The sequence below is a fragment of the Saimiri boliviensis genome, chromosome 16 (assembly GCF_048565385.1).
Source record: "Saimiri boliviensis isolate mSaiBol1 chromosome 16, mSaiBol1.pri, whole genome shotgun sequence".
Taxonomy (NCBI): domain Eukaryota; kingdom Metazoa; phylum Chordata; class Mammalia; order Primates; family Cebidae; genus Saimiri; species Saimiri boliviensis.
Genome location: NC_133464.1, coordinates 88427281 through 88445332, shown reverse-complemented (window position 1 = coordinate 88445332; position 18052 = coordinate 88427281). Strand labels below are relative to the sequence as shown.

The window sequence follows — 18052 nt, the reverse complement described above, 5'->3', positions numbered from 1 at the left end:
ATATTTGTGTGATGAAATAATTTTAAGTCACTAAAAATTGTATTTTTGAAAAGTGATATAACAAAAAGTGATTGATATGTAAGTGAAAAAGCAATATTAAAAGTTATCCTAATGTTTTTAAAACATTCTAAATATGTGTTAATAATGTAGCAGGTGAAGGAAATAGATCAAATTGTTACCAGTGTCTGTGGATGACTTTTATTTGGTTCTTCCTGTTTTTCATTGCTTTTGAAGTATTACACACCATTTGATGGAATCAGAATAGGACCTCAGTCTTTGGTTTATGAAAAATAGATCAATGATACTGCTTTTTATTTTTTTCTCTCTCTCTCTTTTTTTTTTCCACACCAGGGTCTGGCTCTGTTGCCCAGGCTGGAATGCAGTGGCGCCAATTTGGCTCACTGCAACCTCTGCCTCCTGGGCTTAAGTGATTCTTCCGCCTCAGCCTCCCAAGTAACTGGGACCACAGGTGCACACCTCCGCGACAGCTAGTTTTTTTTGTTTTGTTTTGTTTTGTTTTTTGAGATGGAGTCCTGCTCTTTTGCCCAGGCTGGAGTGCAGTGGCCCAACCCTCGCTCACTGCAACCTCCACCTCCTGGATTCAAGCATTCTCCTGCCTCAGCCTCACAGGTAGCTGGGACTACAGGCACATGCCATCATAATTTTTGTATTTTTAATAGAGACAGGGTTTCAACATATTGACCAGGCTGTTCTCAAACTCCTGGGCTCAAGCAGTCTGCCCACCTCGACCTCCCAAAGTGCTGGAGATTAATGAGCCACAGCACCCAGCCGACACTTTTTTTCTTAAGCCACTTTTCTCAGGAGATGGATATACTTTATAATGTGATAATTTCCATTTAGAAGCAGCTTTCAAGTTCTTTCGTGTCTTCTCAGCAGTTGGTTTTTTGGAAATTTAATCAAGTTAGTGACCTCCTTTATTTGCCTGCTTTTATTTTCTATAACAGGGTAAAGTTCTTTACAAAGTTCGCTGGAAAGGCTATACATCAGATGATGACACCTGGGAGCCTGAGATTCACCTGGAAGACTGTAAAGAAGTGCTTCTCGAATTTAGGAAGAAGATTGCAGAGAACAAAGCCAAAGCGGTTAGGAAGGATATTCAGGTACCATGTTTTGTCTCATATTTGTTTTTTTATGTACCTAAATTTATTGTAAATTTTAACTCTTTTAAAGTGTATGTAGTAAATGATTTACAAATAATAAAGTGTACAGTATTCCTTAGTGCCAATTCCGTGTAGCTAGTTCTCACAGACTGCTTTCAGTGATTTTTCCTGGGTTCTTCCTTCTGTACCCAACCTACAGTTGTAACAGACAAGCAAGAATAGTTTGGAGATGAATATTGATATTTTCTTTTAAGTTAAGAGCAAGTCCCGCTGGTCAGTCTGAGTTCCCACTGGTCAGTCTGAGTCAGTTAAAAAAAAAAAGAGTAAGGTGAAAGTGGAGAAAAAAAGAGACATGCCAAACTATCATTTGTTCATCCATGATATGAGCAACTTGTTTTTGTGTATTTTATATTTATTCTGTGTTATTAACCTATGTCTTATGCCTGCTTTTTCTGCTATTTAAAACAAATTATATGGTGAGGACCTGATTTTTTAAAAAAACAGAAACTTCGAACTGTCTAGTGAAGATAGCTTACATTAAGAGAATGATTCTCATTACTTATTTTATAGGCTAAACATTGATCTTTCTCCTTACAATTTAAGTTTCAACTATATTTTTAAAAATATGCAGTCATTTTTTTAAATGACCAAAACAATCTTAGTTTTGACTGTGTGTAGTAGTTGTTAATAATAATAATGGCAATAACAGAAGTGGCTGGTATTTACTGAGCATGCGTGTACAATACATAACTACCACACACTGGGTCAAAACAGGTGTGTATTAGTATGTACACATGAGTGATTTTGGGGAAAGAACTGGGAAGGTGGGGCCAGGTATCCATCTGAGAAAAGTGAAGTATAACTAAAACAAAAGAATTGGCAATGTAAGTCTCTGCTTTATTCTGGACTCATTTTGTAAAGGATTTCCTTTATAAGTATTATAAAAAGTACTGAGAATTTTGCTTAATAACTTTTTTTTTTTTTTTTGAGCCGGAGTTTTGCTCTTGTTGCCCAGGCTGGAGTGCAATGGCGCGATCTCAGCTCACCGCAACCTCCACCTCCTGGGTTCAGGCAATTCTCCTGCCTCAGCCTCCTGAGTAGCTGGGATTACAGGCACACGCCACCATGCCCAGCTAATTTTAGTATTTTTAGTAGAGATGGGGTTTCACCATGTTGACCAGGATGGTCTTGATCTCTTGACCTCGTGATCCACCCACCTCAGCCTCCCAAAGTGCTGGGATTACAGGCTTGAGCCACCGCGCCCGGCCGCTTAATAACTTTTAAAACATATTATTAAAGGCCCTGCCATTGTAGCAGAGATTTTCAAAACTGGTTAAGAGTATAGCTCCTTGGCTATATCATTACACAGTGGGTGAACTTGGATTAGGTTCTTAACCTCAGCTACTCTAAATTCCTCTAAGCCTCAGTTTCCCATCTTAGACCGTATACTAGAGTGCTGAGCGCACTTATGTAGTATACATGCTCATTGTGCTTAATAATTTTTAAAACATGTTATTAAAGGCCTTGTCACTGTAGCCTGAACAACAGGCATGAACCACCACACCTGGCTAATTGACCATGAGTTATTTCAAGCTAAAATAAAAACAAAGGAGGTAGCATTAAATATCCATGTGTGTGATATGATCCAGCTCTTAATTTTTTAAAACTATTGAAAATCTACAAGTAAGGTGACTACTGATCTGTCATTAGCTTTAAGTGATGTTATATACCACTAATCGACTTCTACTGAACTATTTTGTCTACACTTTAGTATTTTTAGCTTTTTTTTTTCTTTTTTGAGTAAACATGAAGTAACTCATATGGGCCAGACCCTTAAACAGTTAAAGTTACAGAAAGATAGGTAAAATCTATTTTCTGCCCTTGAGCTGCCTTCAGGTTGTACATAGATGTATGATTTTTTCTTTTCTTCTCACTTACTTATTTTTAAATACAGAATCTTGCCTCTGTTACCCAGGATGGAGTGCAGTAGCACAGTCATGGCCCACTGCAACTTCAACCTCCTGGGTTCAAGCGATAATCCTCCCACCTCAGCCTCCCAAGAAGCTGGGACTGTAGGTACACCCCACCATGCCTGGCTATTTTTTTTTTTAGAGACAGGGTCTCTCTATTGACCAGGCTGGTAGTGAACTCCTGGCCTCAAGTGATCCTCACACCTCAGCCTCCCAAAATGCTGGAATTACAGGCATGAGCCACTGTGCCCAACCTGATTTTTTTTTTAAAGTTTTTACCATATAGTAATGATTTTGGTCTTTGCCCTTCCTTTAAAATAATCTTTTATTAATACATATTCAGAAAACAAATAGGGATATTTTTGGCACCAGTAGATTGTCTCAGAGATTCTTTTATTCATTGTGTTACTATTGGTGCTAAAACTGTTGCATATTTATCTAGGAAGCCCTTCATACCAGCCCCTGTGTGTCCTGGTGCTCTTTCTCAGGGTAGTAGTGCTCTGCTTTCTGACACAGTGGCACATCCCAGCTTTAATAAATCTGTGCTGACCTCTGTAACTCAGTCTGTCACCACAAAACCCTGCATTCTCTCCCTTTTCCTACCAGGAGAACTCTGGTCACATCCCTCATTTACTTGACCATCCCTCATTTACTAAATCTTACAATACAGAGAAATTAGTCCCAGATTTGCTATGCCCTTTCTACTACAAACAACAAACACTATTTATCAACCTATTTGGTAAAGTTCCACATTTATTTGCAGTTCTTTTTGTTCTTAGAATATATTCACTGATTAATGTTCAGAAGAATATATTCGCTGTTTAATGTTACTTGCATTTTTTTCTGTATGGTTTTGTTATCAATTTGATAAGCAGGTTCATTGGTCTGTTTGTATTCAGTTTTAGAGTTCCCCCATCCTTGCTGATGTAGTTTTGTTGAGTATGTAAAATACTTAATGTGGTTTAAAGGATAAAAGTAGAAATTTAATAGGACCTATCTTCTTCCTCTGCTCTCTCTCCCTCTATATCTAATTTGAAATACTGTCCTTTACTAAGTTAATAACTATAATGGGCAAGCATAATATTCCTTTAATACGTTCACCACCTCTTCCGCATTATTTCACTGTACCTTAGTCACACGTACTGCGGTCTCTCTGATAACCTCATTCAGTCTTAGTTCTAGAAGCAAATACATAATTAATGCTCTCCACCAGTCCTTATGGTGATGTTTGTCCAGTAATTTTTGGTTATCTGAAGCTCATGCTTTAGTACACGGCTTCTTCAAATGTGGACTCTGGCAGGAGCATCAGTCCCCAGTGGGGGTGGACACAAGAGTTTGCAACCCACCTTTGTGGTGGAAAGGTTCTTGAGAACAATATTTGCTGAATTCTTGTGTTTCCTAACAGTTTGTTGGCAGTTTTTGTCTCTGAACGCCACTTGCAGATTCCTTGGTGCACATTTTCTTTTCTCAGGTGTCTTATTATGTTAATCCATTGTCATCTGGCACAAAACACTACTCTTGATGACCAGTTGAGTTTCTTTGTCTAATAAGTGACTTGGGTCTTTTTGCATGATGCTCCAAAATTTTTGTTTGTTTTCTCTACTGTTTTATACACATGTCTTTTTGGCATGCTTTTATTGTTTTTAGGGTAGTCAGTTAGCCTAGCTAACTTAAAAATTTTAATTTTTTTTTAGATCTTTTGTTACTGTCTTCTCTGGCCAACTTTGTTTGGAATCCAATCCTAGCAGTTTTTCCTCCTTGTAGGGCTTGGTCCTGGAATTCCTGAGGGGAGCTTCCCTGGTCCCTTTTGGGAGTTTGCAGGGCCTGGGAGGCGCCAGCCTCCTCCCCACTTCTCTCTGCCTTACCCAGTGCGCACACAGCCCCACCCCACTGCTGTACTCTCAGGCACCAACCGCCTGGGCCTTTCCAGATTGTGGCCTTTGCTTCCTCTGAGTGACTGTCCACACTGCATGGGCCTTGCCGCTGTTTTAGTATTGGTAAGGCCTGCATGGTGTGGACTTGGGACTTACCAAACTAACAGCTGTCTGTGGGGGAATTTTGTTTGGCTATCCTCCTTGCCTTGTTTTTTATGAGGTGATTCAGGGAGATTGGAAAGGTTAAGCTAGCGCCACCGTGTTCCTACTTATTAACCTTGGTGGCGTCCATTTCTTAGGCAGTGTAGGGAAGACATTTTTAAAGTATATCTGTCTGGCTGGGCACTGTGGCTCACACCTGTAATCCCAGCACTTTGGGAGGCTGAGGCAGGTGGATCATCTGAGATCAGGAGTTCGAGACCACGCTGGCCAACATGGTGAAACCCCATCTCTACTAAAAATACAAAAATTAGTAGGGCATGGTGGTGCACACCTGTAATCCCAGCTACTCATGAGGCTGAGGCAGGAGAATCACTTGAACCCAGGAGGCAGAGGTTGCAGTGAACCAAGATCATGCCACTGTATTCCAGCCTGGGCAACAGAATGAGACTCCATCTCAAAAAAAAAAAAAAAAGAAAAAAGTGTATCTGTCGTTTCCTTCCATTCTCTTCACCCCCAAGTCATTTAGGATAAAGTGGTTTTGGGAAATGGGAACTGAAAATACTTTGCATAGTGTTTTTGTGTCTGTACAAGTACTTTATTCTTAAGTTTCAGTTTTTCAATTCTAAAATAGGAAAGTATTTTTTCACAGGCAATGTTTCAGATAACATAGCCCATGAATTTGGGAAGTAAGATCTGTGTGCTGTCTTGCTCCATTCGTAACTGTCAAATCTAGGAACAATTTTAAGAACGTTGCAGGACCCAGGGTCTTAGAAAACGTTTTGTGTTTGCATTGGTAACTACTTTGTTGTTAGCCAAGACAACCTGTAAAGATTACTTTCTTGGTGGTTTTGGAAATATTGAAGTTCAGATTATTTACAACCTACCATACCTGAGTCCACTTACTCCTGCTTTGAGTTGGGCACTCAGCAGCATTGTGTTTCTGTGTGCCGCTGCTTTCTAAACTCACACTTGCCCTCATCACCAAGACCTGTTTGCTAAGTCAGAGACAGAGGTAGCATATGATTAAAGCTTGGTTAAACAGTTTTAAGAAGTTGGGATTCTGCTTAGGTAAAAAATATTCTTACCAGATTTCATTGGTACTGCTTTTCAAAGCCTTTAAAATTAATATCTTAATGAATATTTTAATCTTTTTTTTTAGAAACTATCCTTAAATAATGACATATTTGAGGCAAACTCTGATAGCGATCAGCAAAGTGAGACAAAAGAAGATACTTCCCCAAAGAAGAAAAAGAAAAAATTAAGGCAGAGAGAAGAGAAAAGCCCAGATGATCTGAAAAAGAAAAAGGCAAAGGCCGGAAAGCTAAAAGACAAGTCCAAATCAGACCTGGAGAGCTCCTTGGAAAGTTTAGTTTTTGATTTAAGGACAAAGAAAAGAATTTCGGAAGCCAGAGAAGAACTAAAGGAGTCCAAAAAGCCCAAAAAAGATGAAGTAAAAGAAACAAAGGAATTAAAGAAAGTTAAAAAGGGTGAAATAAGAGATTTAAAGACGAAAACAAGCGAAGATCCCAAAGAAAACAGAAAAACAAAAAAAGAAAAATGGGTCGAATCCCAGGTGGAATCTGAATCAAGTATACTTAATGATTTGCCCTTTACAGAGGACGACAGTGAAGGGCTACTTTCTGAGAGCAGAGAAGAGAGACAAAAAACTAAAAGTGCAAGAGAGAGAGCAGGGCAGGACGCAGGGCTGGAGCGCAGCCTCGGAAAGCCCCTGGATGGTGCCTTGAGTGCTGAGGAGGAAACCGATGTCAGAGGCAGGAGGAAAAAGAAGATCCCAAGAAAGTCTGAGGACACTAGAGAGAGCAGGAAGCTAGAGAACAAGAACACTTTGTTAGAGAAGAAACCTGTGCCTAAAAAGCAGAGGAATCAAGACAGAGGAAAAAGTGCCACAGAGTTAGAGAAACTGACACCTGTGTCTGCCCAAACTCCAAAGGGCTGGAGGTTGAGCGGGGAAGAGAGAAGCCTCCGGTTCACTGACTCAGCCGAGGAGGTAAGGGCCACGGAGGCATCAGAAAACCCGTGTTGAGTGGTCAAGACATTCCACAAGCAAGGAAAGGGAAACAGCCAAGCTGTAAGAAAGTGTTATAACCATGAGTGGTTATAAATGAAGCTCCTCCAGCTTTTGGACCCTGCGACTTATCTCTTAGTCTCTGGCTTGTTTTCTCTTAGAATGATTATGATGAGAAAATCAAAGGCTAATTTCTGAACAAAAATCAGGATAGTTTTTAGAGGTACTCAGATGATATACCGAGCACTCTATAGTCAGGTTTATAGCTTCATCAGCTGCCTTTATTAGCTTTTCACAGCCTACTTGGTTATTTCCCCTGTTGTCTTGAGCATACCACTACTTACTTAAATAATAGGACAAAAGTACATTACCATTACAAGTCTTTTAATGCTTGCAAAAATGCATTTAATAAGAATTTGACCCATTATAAAAATTATTTTTATATGGCTTTGCAAAATGGAAATATTTTCCAAATTATGAGAATATTTATGTAATATTTATCAAGGGCTATAAAAAACATCATTTCTTTTTATCCATTATTTCCAGTTTGGGGAATTTATTTTAAGGAAATCATTTTAAAGAGGGAAAAGGTGTGCATACATAGTTATTCATGGCAGTATTATCTTCATTAATGAAAAATGGATAGCAACCTAACTTTCTAGCCATAGAGGAAATGGTTAAGGAAATATTGATGTGTCAATTTGGGGACTATTAGAACTATTGAAATATTAATTATTAGGTCAGTGTAGCAAAATGGAACAGTTTAGAAAATGCGGTGGAGAAGAAAACCCTACATAAATATGAATAAAAGTAAAAATATCTGTAGTGTTAATAAAAATGAATTTTAAAAAAGATTATCCATGCAAAAGTACAAGGCTCAGAACGGGGAACATGGAGAAGTAAAAATAGTCATGGTTGGTTAAGACTATGGGTGGAAAACTTTTCTAGAATTTTATTTTTTTAATAATAAAATTCCTAAAAGAGGGTGGAAAAACTGGTGTTGAGTTTTGAATTTGATATTTTGTGAATTATATGGTTGACTGAGGAAGCAAACTCCTTTTGTGTGAAAAGAATTTAGTGATCAGTGATCATGTACGACAGTATACAAGTGTGGTTCCCTGAAGCCACAAACCTGTATTTTCCATCCTCAAATAAATATACAGTGTCAACTCTTTATCCATTCTTGTTTTGGATATCATGTCATTTTCAGGACAAAGAGACCAAAAAAAATGAACCCAAAGAAAAATATCAGAAAAGGCATGATTCCGACAAGGAAGAAAAAGGGCGAAAAGAGCCAAAAGGATTAAAGAGTGAGTGTAAATATTAACGTTTTGCCATTTACGTTGCTATCTATTATACAAATAATTAACAAGTTACCTAAGTTTATTATGTAAAAATTTAGATAATTTGTTTTCCTTCTTTTCACCTTGTTTTTCCTTCTTTTTAATATGATGAGTGATCAGATTAGAATTTCTGAGACAAGAAGTTAGCTATGGGAGAAAAAAATGTGTTTTTTTATGGCAGATACTAAATTTAAAAAACAACTTTTGTTTAATATATTCATTATATGTAACTGTGTTATTTATATAAATACATTAAATACACATTTTGGATCACTTCAAGATAGACCATAATAGAGAATCCATAATACATATCAGTATTGGAGCAAATGCTTTATATTTCTTTTTTTTTTTTTCTTTTTGTGGCTGCTTTATATTTCTTAAACAAACAACAACAACAAAAAAACACCATTACAGTGTTTGAATAAGCCCTAGCCAATGAATATTTAGTTTCTGTAGCAAAAGTACTTGGAACACATGTTTTCTTGGAAACAGTGGTTCTAAGAGATGGATGGTTTTCCCTGGGTTTTTTTCCTGAAAGCTCTATGTAACTGAGGTAATACTAAAAGTAATTTTTTTCTAAGCGTAGGCTGGGGTTGGCAGTAGAAGCAGGTGAATGAAGCTAGGGCAGGAGCAGTGGCTGTTTCAATGGGTTACACATAAAATGGCTGTTACACTATTATTCAAAGCAAAACAAAAATAGTAAATGCCCTCTAGTCTTCAAAGAATGATTTGAGGTTCAAAATACTACAAAATTGGACCTAGCCTTGTTAACGTTTTTTCCTCCTAGTTATCTAGTATGTCAGTTTCAGGTACATTTTTACTGTGAACATATAGTCTTAAATGGAACTACTGTTTGTCCCATTCATGGAGGTCCTCACTAGAGTCCAGTTTTCAATATTCCCTGATAATAAAACTCGTCTGCTGTATACCCAGATTTATAATAGAATTCATCCTAATTATCTTCTTTTAGGGGTTATTTTTTTTAATCGCCCTTTAGGTTCTAGGGTACATGTGCAGAACATGTAGGGTTGTTGCATAGGTACATACATTGGCAGTGTGGTTTGCTGCCTCCATCCGCCCGTCACCTCTCTCTGGCACTTATCCCCATGTTATCCCTCCCCAACCTCCCTACCCCCACTGTCCCTCCCATATTCCCCCCAAACAGACCCCAGTGTGTGATGCTTCCCTCCCTGTGTCCATGTATTCTCATTGTTCAGCAACTATGTATGAGTGAGAACATGTGGTGTTTGATTTTCTGTTCTTGTGTCAGTTTGCTGAGAATGATGGTTTCCAGGGTCATACATGTCCCTACAAAGTACACAAACTCGTTTTTTATGGCTGCGTAGTACTCCATGGTATATATGTGTCGTATTTTCCTTGTCCAGTCTATCATTGATGGGCATTTGGGTTGGTTCCAGGCCTTTGCTAGTGTAAACAGTGCTGCAATGAACATATGTGTGCATGTGTCTTTATAATAGAACAATTTATAATCCTTTGGATATATACCCAGTAATGGGATTGCTGGGTCAAATGGATTCTATTTCTAGGTCCTTGAGGAATCGCCACGCTGTCTTCCACAGTGGTTGAATTTACACTCCCACCAATTCTACACTAATTTTCACTCCCACCAACAGTGTAGAAGTGTTCCTATTTCTCCACATCCTCTCCAGCATCTTAATAATTGTCTCCAGATTCTTTAATATAATCGCCATTCTAACTGGTGTGAGATGGTATCTCAATGTGGTTTTGATTTGCATTTCTCTAATGACCAGTGATGAGTATTTTTTCATATGTTTGTTGGTCTCATATGTGTCTTTTGAAAAGTGTCTGTTCATGTCCTTTGCCCACTTTTGAATGGGGTTGTTTGTTTTTTTCTTGTAAATCTATTTTAGTTCTTTATAGATTCTGGATATTAGCCCTTTGTCAGATGGGCAGATTGCGAAAATGTTTTCCCAGTCTGTTGGTTGCTGGTTCACTCTAATGATTGTTTCTTTTGCTATACAGATCCTCTGGAGTTTAATTAGATCCCATTTGTCTATTTTGGCTTTTGTTGCCAATGCTTTTGTGTTTTAGTCATGAAGTCCTTCCTATGCCTATGTCCTCAATGGTTTTGCCGAGGTTTTCTTCTAGGGTTTTTATGGTATTAGTTCTTTTGTTTAAGTCTTTAATCCATCTGGAATTAATGTTAGTTTAAGGTGTCAGGAAGGGGTCCAGTTTCTGCTTTCTGCACATGGCTAGTCAGTTTTCCCAACAACATTTATTCAACAGGGAATCCTTTCCCCATTGGTTGTTTTTGTCAGGTTTGTCAAAGATCAGATGGTTGTAGATGTGTGGCATTGCCTCTGAGGCCTCTGTTCTGTTTCATTGGTCCATATCTCTGTTTTGGTATCAGTACCATGCTGTTTTGATTACTGTAGCCTTGTAGTATAGTTTGAAGTCAGATAGTGTGATGCCTCTAGCTTTGTTCTTTTTGTTTAGGATTGTCTTGGCTATGCGGGCTCTCTTTTGGTTCCGTATGAAGTTTAAGGTGGTTTTTTCCAGTTCTGTGAAGCGGGTCATAGGTAGCTTGATGGGGATGGCATTGAATCTATAAATTACTTTGGGCAGTATGGCCATTTTCACAACATTAATTCTTCCTAACCATGAACATGGAATGTTTTTCCATCTGTTTGTGTCCTCTCTTGTTTCCTTGAGCAGTGGTTTGTAGTTCTCCTTGAAGAGGTCCTTTACATCCTTTGTTAGGTGTATTCCTAGGTATTTTATTCACTTTGTAGCAATTGTGAATGGCAGTTCACTTTTGATTTGGCTCTCTGTTTATCTCTCATCGGCGTATAGGAATGCTTGTGATTTCTGCATATTGATTTTGTATCCTGAGACTTTGCTGAAGTTGCTTTCAGTTTCAGGAGATTTTGGGCTGAGACAATGGAGTCTTCTAAATACACAATCATGTTGTCTGCAAATAGAGACAGTTTGACTTCCTCCTTTCCTAATTGAATACCCTTTATTTCTTTTTCTTGCCTGATTGCTCTGGCTAGAACTTCCAATACTATATTGAATAGGTGTAGTGAGAGAGGGTATCCTTGTCTAGTGCCCGATTTCAAAGGGAATGCTTCCAGTTTTTGCCTATTCAGTACGGTATTGGCTGTGGGTTTGTCATAAATAGCTTTTATCATTTTCAGATACGTTCTGTCGATACCTAGTTTATTGAGAGTGTTTAGCATAAAGCGCTGTTGAATTTTGTTAAAGGCCTTCTTTAACAAAAATATGGTTTTTGTCTTTGGTTCTGTTTATGTTGTGGATTACATTTATAGACTTGGGTATGTTGTACCAGCCTTGCCATCCCCAGGATGAAGCCTACTTGATCATGATGGGTAAGCTTTTTGATGTGCTGTTGCATTCAATTTGTCAATATTTTATTGAAGATTTTTGCATGTATGTTCATAATGGATATTGGTCTGAAGTTTTCTTTTTTGGTTGAGTCTCTGCCGGGTTTTGGTTTCAGGATGATGTTGATCTCATACAATGATTTGGGAAGGATTCCCTCTTTTTGGATTGTTTGGAATAGTTTCAGAAGGAGTGGTACCAACTCCTCTTTGTATGTCTGGTAAAATTCGGCTGTCAACCCATCTGGACCTGAGCTTTTTTTTTTTTTGGTTGGTAGGCTATTAATTGCTGCCTCAATTTCAGCCCTTGTTATTGGTCTATTCAGGGTTTCAACTTCTTCCTGGTTTAGGCTTAGGAGGGTGCAAGTGTCCAGGAATTTATCCATTTCTTCCAGGTTTACTGGTTTATGTGCATAGAGTTGTTTGTAGTAATCTATGATGGTAGTTTGTATTTCTGTGGAATTGGTGATGATATCCCCTTTATCGTTTTTTATTGCATCTATTTGATTATTCCCTCTTTACTTTTTTATTAATCTGGCTAGTGCTCTACTTCGTTGATCTTTTCAAAAAACCAACTCCTGGATGTATTGATTTTTTGAAGGGTATTTTTGTGTCTCTATCTCCTTCAGTTCTGCTCTGATCTTAGTTATTTCTTGTCTTTTGCTAGCTTTTAAGTTTTTTTGATCTTGCTCCTCTAGCTCTTTACATTTTGTTGATAGGATGTTGATTTTAGATCTTTCCTTGCTTCTGATTTGGGCATTTCTAGACATTGCTTTAAATGTGTCCCAGAGATTCTGGTATGTTGTATCTTCATTTTCGTTGGTTTTGAAGAACAGCTTTATTTCTGCCTTCATTTCATTGTTTATCCAGTCAACATTCAAGAGCCAGTTGTTCGGTTTCCATGAAGTTGTGTGGTTCTGAGTTAGTTTCTTAATCCTGAATTCTAATTTGATTGCACTGTGGTCACTGTTTGTTATGATTTCTGTTCTTTGCATTTGCTGAGGAGTGATTTACTTCAAATTATGTGGTCAGTTTTCCAGTAGGTGTGATGTGGTGCTGAGAATAATTTATATTCTATGGATTGGGGGTGAAGAGTTCTGTAGATGTCTATTAGGTTTGCTTGGTCCAGGTCTGAGTTCAAGTCCTGGATATCCTTGTTAATTTTCTGTCTTGTTGATCTGTCTAATATTGACAGTGGAGCGTTAAAGTCTCACACTATTATTGTGCGGGAGTCTAAGTCTCTTTGTAGGTTAAGAACTTGCTTTATGTATCTGGGTGCTCCTGTATTGGGTGCATATATATTTAGTATCGTTAGCTCTTCTTGTTGCATTGATCCTTTTACCATTATGTAATGCCCTTCTTTGTCTCTTTTGAACTTTGTTGGTTTAACGTCTATTTTATCAGAGACTAGGATTGCAACTCCTGCTTTTTTTTTGCTCTCCATTTGCTTGGTATATCTTCCTCCATCCCTTTATTTTGAGCCTATATGTGTCCTTGCATGTGAGATGGGTTTCCTAGATACAACACACCAGTGAGTTCTGACTTTTTATCCAGTTTGCCAGTCTGTCTTTTTTTTTTTTTTGAGGCATTTAGCCCATTTACATTTAAGGTTAATATTGTTATATGTGAATTTGATCCTGCCATTTTGTTGCTAGCTGGTTGTTTTGCCCATTAGTTGACACAGTTTCTTCATTGTGTCGATGCTCTTTACCATTTGGTACATTTTTGGAGTGGCTAGTACTGGTTGTTCCTTTCTATGTTTAGTGCTTCTTTCGGGAGCTCTTGTAAGGCAGGCCTGGTGTTGATGAAATCTCTCAGCAATTGCTTGTTCATAAAGGATTTTCTTTCTCCTTCGCTTATGAAGTTTAGTTTGGCTGGATATGAAATTCTAGGTTGAAAGTTCTTTTCTTTAAGGATGTTGAATATTGGCCCCAACTCTCTTCTGGCTTGTAGGGTCTCTGCCAAGAGATCTGCCATGAGTCTGATGGCTTCCCTTTGTGGGTAACCCGGCCTTTTTCTCTGGCTGCTCTTAGCATTTTTTCCTTCACTTCAACACTGGTGAATCTGACAATTATGTGCCTTGGGGTTGCTCTTCTTGAGGAATATCTTTGTGGTATTCTCTGTATTTCCTGGACTTGAATATTGGCCTGCCTTGCTAGGTTGGGGAAGTTTTCCTGGATAATATCCTGCAGAGTGTTTTCCAGCTTGGATTCATTCTCTCCATCACATTCAGGTACACCTATCAAACGTAGATTAGGTCTTTTCACATAATCCTATATTTCTTGAAGGCTTTGTTCATTTCTTTTCACTATTCTCTAATCTTGCCTTCTTACTTTATTTCATTGAGTTGATCTTCAGTCTCTGATATCCTTTCTTCTGCTTGGTCAATTCGGCTATTGAAACTTGTGTATCCTTCTCAAAGTTCTCGTGTTGTGTTTTTCAGCTCCATCCAGTCATTTATATTCTTCTCTAACCTGTTTATTCTCATGAATATTTCATCAAACATTTTTTCAAGTTTTTTAGTTTCTTTGCATTGGGTTAGAACATGTTCGTTTAGCTCAGAGAAGTTTGTTATTACGCACCTTCTGAAGCCTGTTTCTGTCAATTCTCAATCCAGCTTTGTTCCCTTGCTGGTGAGGAGTTATGATCCCTTGGAGGAAGAGAGTTGTTCTGGTTTTGGGTGTTTTCATCCTTTTTGTGCTGGTTTCTTCCCATCTTTGGGGATTTAGCTACCTGTGTTCTTTGTAATTGGTGACTTTCAGATGGGGTCTCTGAGTAGACGTCCTTTTTGTTGATAATGAAGTTACTTCTTTCTGTTTTTTAGTTTTCCTTCGCACAGTCAGGCCTCTCTGCTGTAGGACTGCTGGAGGTCCACTCCAGACCCTGCTTGCCTGGGGATCACCTTTGGCAGCTGCAGAACAGTAAGGGTTTCTGCCAGTTTCTCCTTCTGTTATCTTCATCCCAGAAGGATACCCGCCAGATGTCAGCCTGAGCTCTCCTTTATGAGGTGTCTCTTTGGGTATACGGGGATCAGGGATCTGCTTGAGGAGACAGTCTGACCCTTACAGGAGCTCAGGTGCTGAGCTGTGAGCTCTGTTGTTTCATTCAGAGCTGCTGGGCAGGTATGTTTAAGTCTACTGCAGTGGAACTCATAACCGCCTTTTTTCCCAGGTGCTCTGTGCTGAGAAGGTGGAGCTTTATTTATAAGTTCCTGACTTGCTGCTGCCTTTTTTCAGAGATGCCCTGCCCAGCGAAGAGATAGCCTAGTCACAGTCTGCCAGCAGAGGCGTTGCTGAGCTGCTGTGGACTCTGTCCAGCTGCTGTGTGAACTTCCTTATGGTTTTGTTTATAGAGGTATAGTTAGAGCTGCCTCGGTAACGGCGGATTGCCTCGGTAATGGCGGACTGCCTTGGTAGTGGCATACAACGCCCTCCCCCCCACAGAACTGGACTGTCCCTGGTCCAGTTGTACTTGCTGCGAAACTCTCAATCCAGAGCGTTTCAGATTGCTGGTCTTTGTGGGGGTAGGACCCGCTGAGCCAGATCCCCTGGCTCCCTGTTTTAGCCCCCTTTTTTTCAATTGAATGGGTGGCTCTGTCTCCCAGGCATTCCAGGCACCAGTTGAAATGACCACCCAGCTTTGTGTGAGTTTTTGTGCAGAGACATGTTGTGCTGGCTGAAACAGCCATGCAGGGAACTCTTGGCACTTTTCAGCCTGGGAATCTCCTGATCTGTGGGCAGTAATAACTCGTTTGGAAATTGGTGATCACTCACCCTCTGCATTGTTCTTACTGAGAACTGCACTCCTGAGCTGTTCCTATTCGGCCATCTTGGATTGCTGTCCCTAAAATGTATCTCGGGGGTTATTTCTTAGATCTAGTACCTGCCAGTTTTCTTTCCCACTTTCGTCTTTAGTTAAAAGCTAGTAGCATCAAGTACAGTTTTACCAGGTACACAGGCAGTGCTCTGGCACTCTGCTGTTTCCCTCACTTGCCACCAGAAACCATTTTGGTACAAGCTTCAGGATCCAGCTATTAGACAGTCTCATGTCTTTAGCAGTGGGAAAGAGGCTGGTGAGACTTGGATCACTCTTAGGCTCACTGTCTTCAGCAGGCCTTTGTCACAACAGGAATTGAGTAGTTCACAACATCTGTTTAATAGCCATTCACACTGGACATCGTTTCGGAATATTGAGCAACTAGTAGAAAGACCAGTTGAAATGATTTTGTGCCTTTGATAGTAAATCAGACCAGGCTTTATAAGCAAGGTAGAGGTTAGTAAAAATTAAGAAAATATCTTCTTGGTTTAACACTAACTTAGATTTTCTTTTGAGTGTAACAGAAATTTGTGACTCATACTTAACTATCAATTTTAATTTTTTCATTAGCATTTAAGGAAATCAGAAGTGCGTTTGATTTATTAAAATTAACACCAGAAGAAAAAAATGATATTTCTGAGAATAATCGAAAAAGAGAAGAAATGCCACTGGATTTTAAAACCGTAGACGATCACAAAACCAAGGAAAACAAACAGTCACTTAAAGAAAGGAGAAACACCAGAGATGAAACGGATACTTGGGCATACATTGCTGCGGAAGGTGATCAGGAGGTTTTAGACAGTGCGTGCCAAGCAGATGAGAAATCGGGTGAGTTTGGAATCGTTCTGGAATCAATTTTTCAGGGTAGTGCTACACCATAATATTTTATTGTACTTTTCTTTCTCTGTATTTCTGCTTTCAGGATAAAAAAAAAAAAGTAATGGAATAGAAGAGTTTATTTGGATAAATAAACTCTTTATTTGGATCTCCTGAATAAATAATAAAAACATTTTATAGTGAAGACTTGGGTCATTCTGTGACTTCTCAATGGATCAAACAGTTTTTCTGAGTTCCTATGTTCTCAGCACATATAGAAACTAAAATATTTCTGATTTTCTACCTTACCTACTCTTACCTGGCAGCCTCATTTTATATCTTACTATTTAATAAATTTCTTTCAGAAAATTATCAAATATGAACTTATTTGTATTTTGCCCTTTTAACATTGCAGCAAATAACACGAAATAAGGTTATATTGTAAATGGTGTCCTGAGGACATTGGAATTGGTCGAGAAGAAGAATACAGACTACAGTAGCGATGGGAAGGAGTACTAAAATGTGTACATGTATGTTTATAACTAGGACCTAATAAATGAGAAAGACTAGTCTAATAAAGCTTTTTTATAATTTGTGAATCTTGAGAAACAGTTGGAGAGAATTGAGAAATTGAGAATATATGACAGATTAGATTGTCTGGGAAACCCTCTTACTACAAAACGACTGTATCCTGGATACCTAGGTAAAATGTGCTTTTGGATGCATTGCTGAGCTTGCAGGAAATTAGGGTAATTTCTAGTACCAATGGGCCAGGAGGTAGAGGTCTGTCACCCAGAGCGCAGATGCCAATTAGTGTTGCTATTGAGATACCAGACAGAAAGGAACAGATACAGTAGAGGAACATCAGTAAACCCAGAAGTGGATTCCTGGCTTTGCTGTAAAATAAGCAAGCCTCTGACACAGTTTGTTGAGAACAAAAGAAACCCATGAAAAAGAGACAGGATTTAGCCAGGCATCGTGGTGTGTGCCTGTAGTCCCAGCTGCTCTGGAGGCTGAGGCAGGAAAATTGCTTGAACCCCGGAGGCAGAGATTGCAGTGAGCCAAGATTGTGCCACCACACTCCAGCCTAGGTGACACAGTGAGACTTCATTGCTAAAAAAAAAAAAAGAGAGAGAGAGAGAGACACGATTACAAGTTGTGTACAGATTAAAAAGATGAAAGAATTCTGTGAGCGCCGGGTGCAGTGGCTCGTGCCTGTAATCCCAGCACTTTGGGAGGCCAAGGTGGATGGATCATGAGGTCAGGAGTTCAAGAACAGCCTGGCCAATATAGTGAAACTTCATCTCTACTAAAAATACAAAATTAGCTGGGCATGGTTGCACATGCCTGTAATTCTAGCTACTCAGGAGGCTGAGGCAGGAGAATTGCTTGAACCTGGAGGGGTGGAGGTTGCAGTGAGCAGAGATCACACCACTGCACTCCAGCCTGGGCTACAAAGTGAGACTGTCTCAAAAAAAAAAAAAAATTATATGAGCAATTTCTTACTAATCAATATGAAAGCTGGCTAGGCATCTGGGCAC

General features: G+C 39.1%; 1 protein-coding gene across 3 annotated transcripts in view; it reads left to right on the top strand.

Moving 5' to 3' along the window:
• Window positions 1–18052, top strand: part of MPHOSPH8 (M-phase phosphoprotein 8) — a 47041-nt gene that overhangs the window by 7182 nt on the left and 21807 nt on the right. For all 3 annotated transcript variants that reach the window (XM_003944980.4, XM_010332981.3, XM_010332982.3), the window contains exons 2-5: window positions 966–1121; window positions 6287–7135; window positions 8364–8463; window positions 16266–16523. In XM_003944980.4, the coding sequence (XP_003945029.1) occupies window positions 966–1121; window positions 6287–7135; window positions 8364–8463; window positions 16266–16523 (1363 nt within the window). The remainder of the gene's footprint in view (window positions 1–965; window positions 1122–6286; window positions 7136–8363; window positions 8464–16265; window positions 16524–18052) is intronic.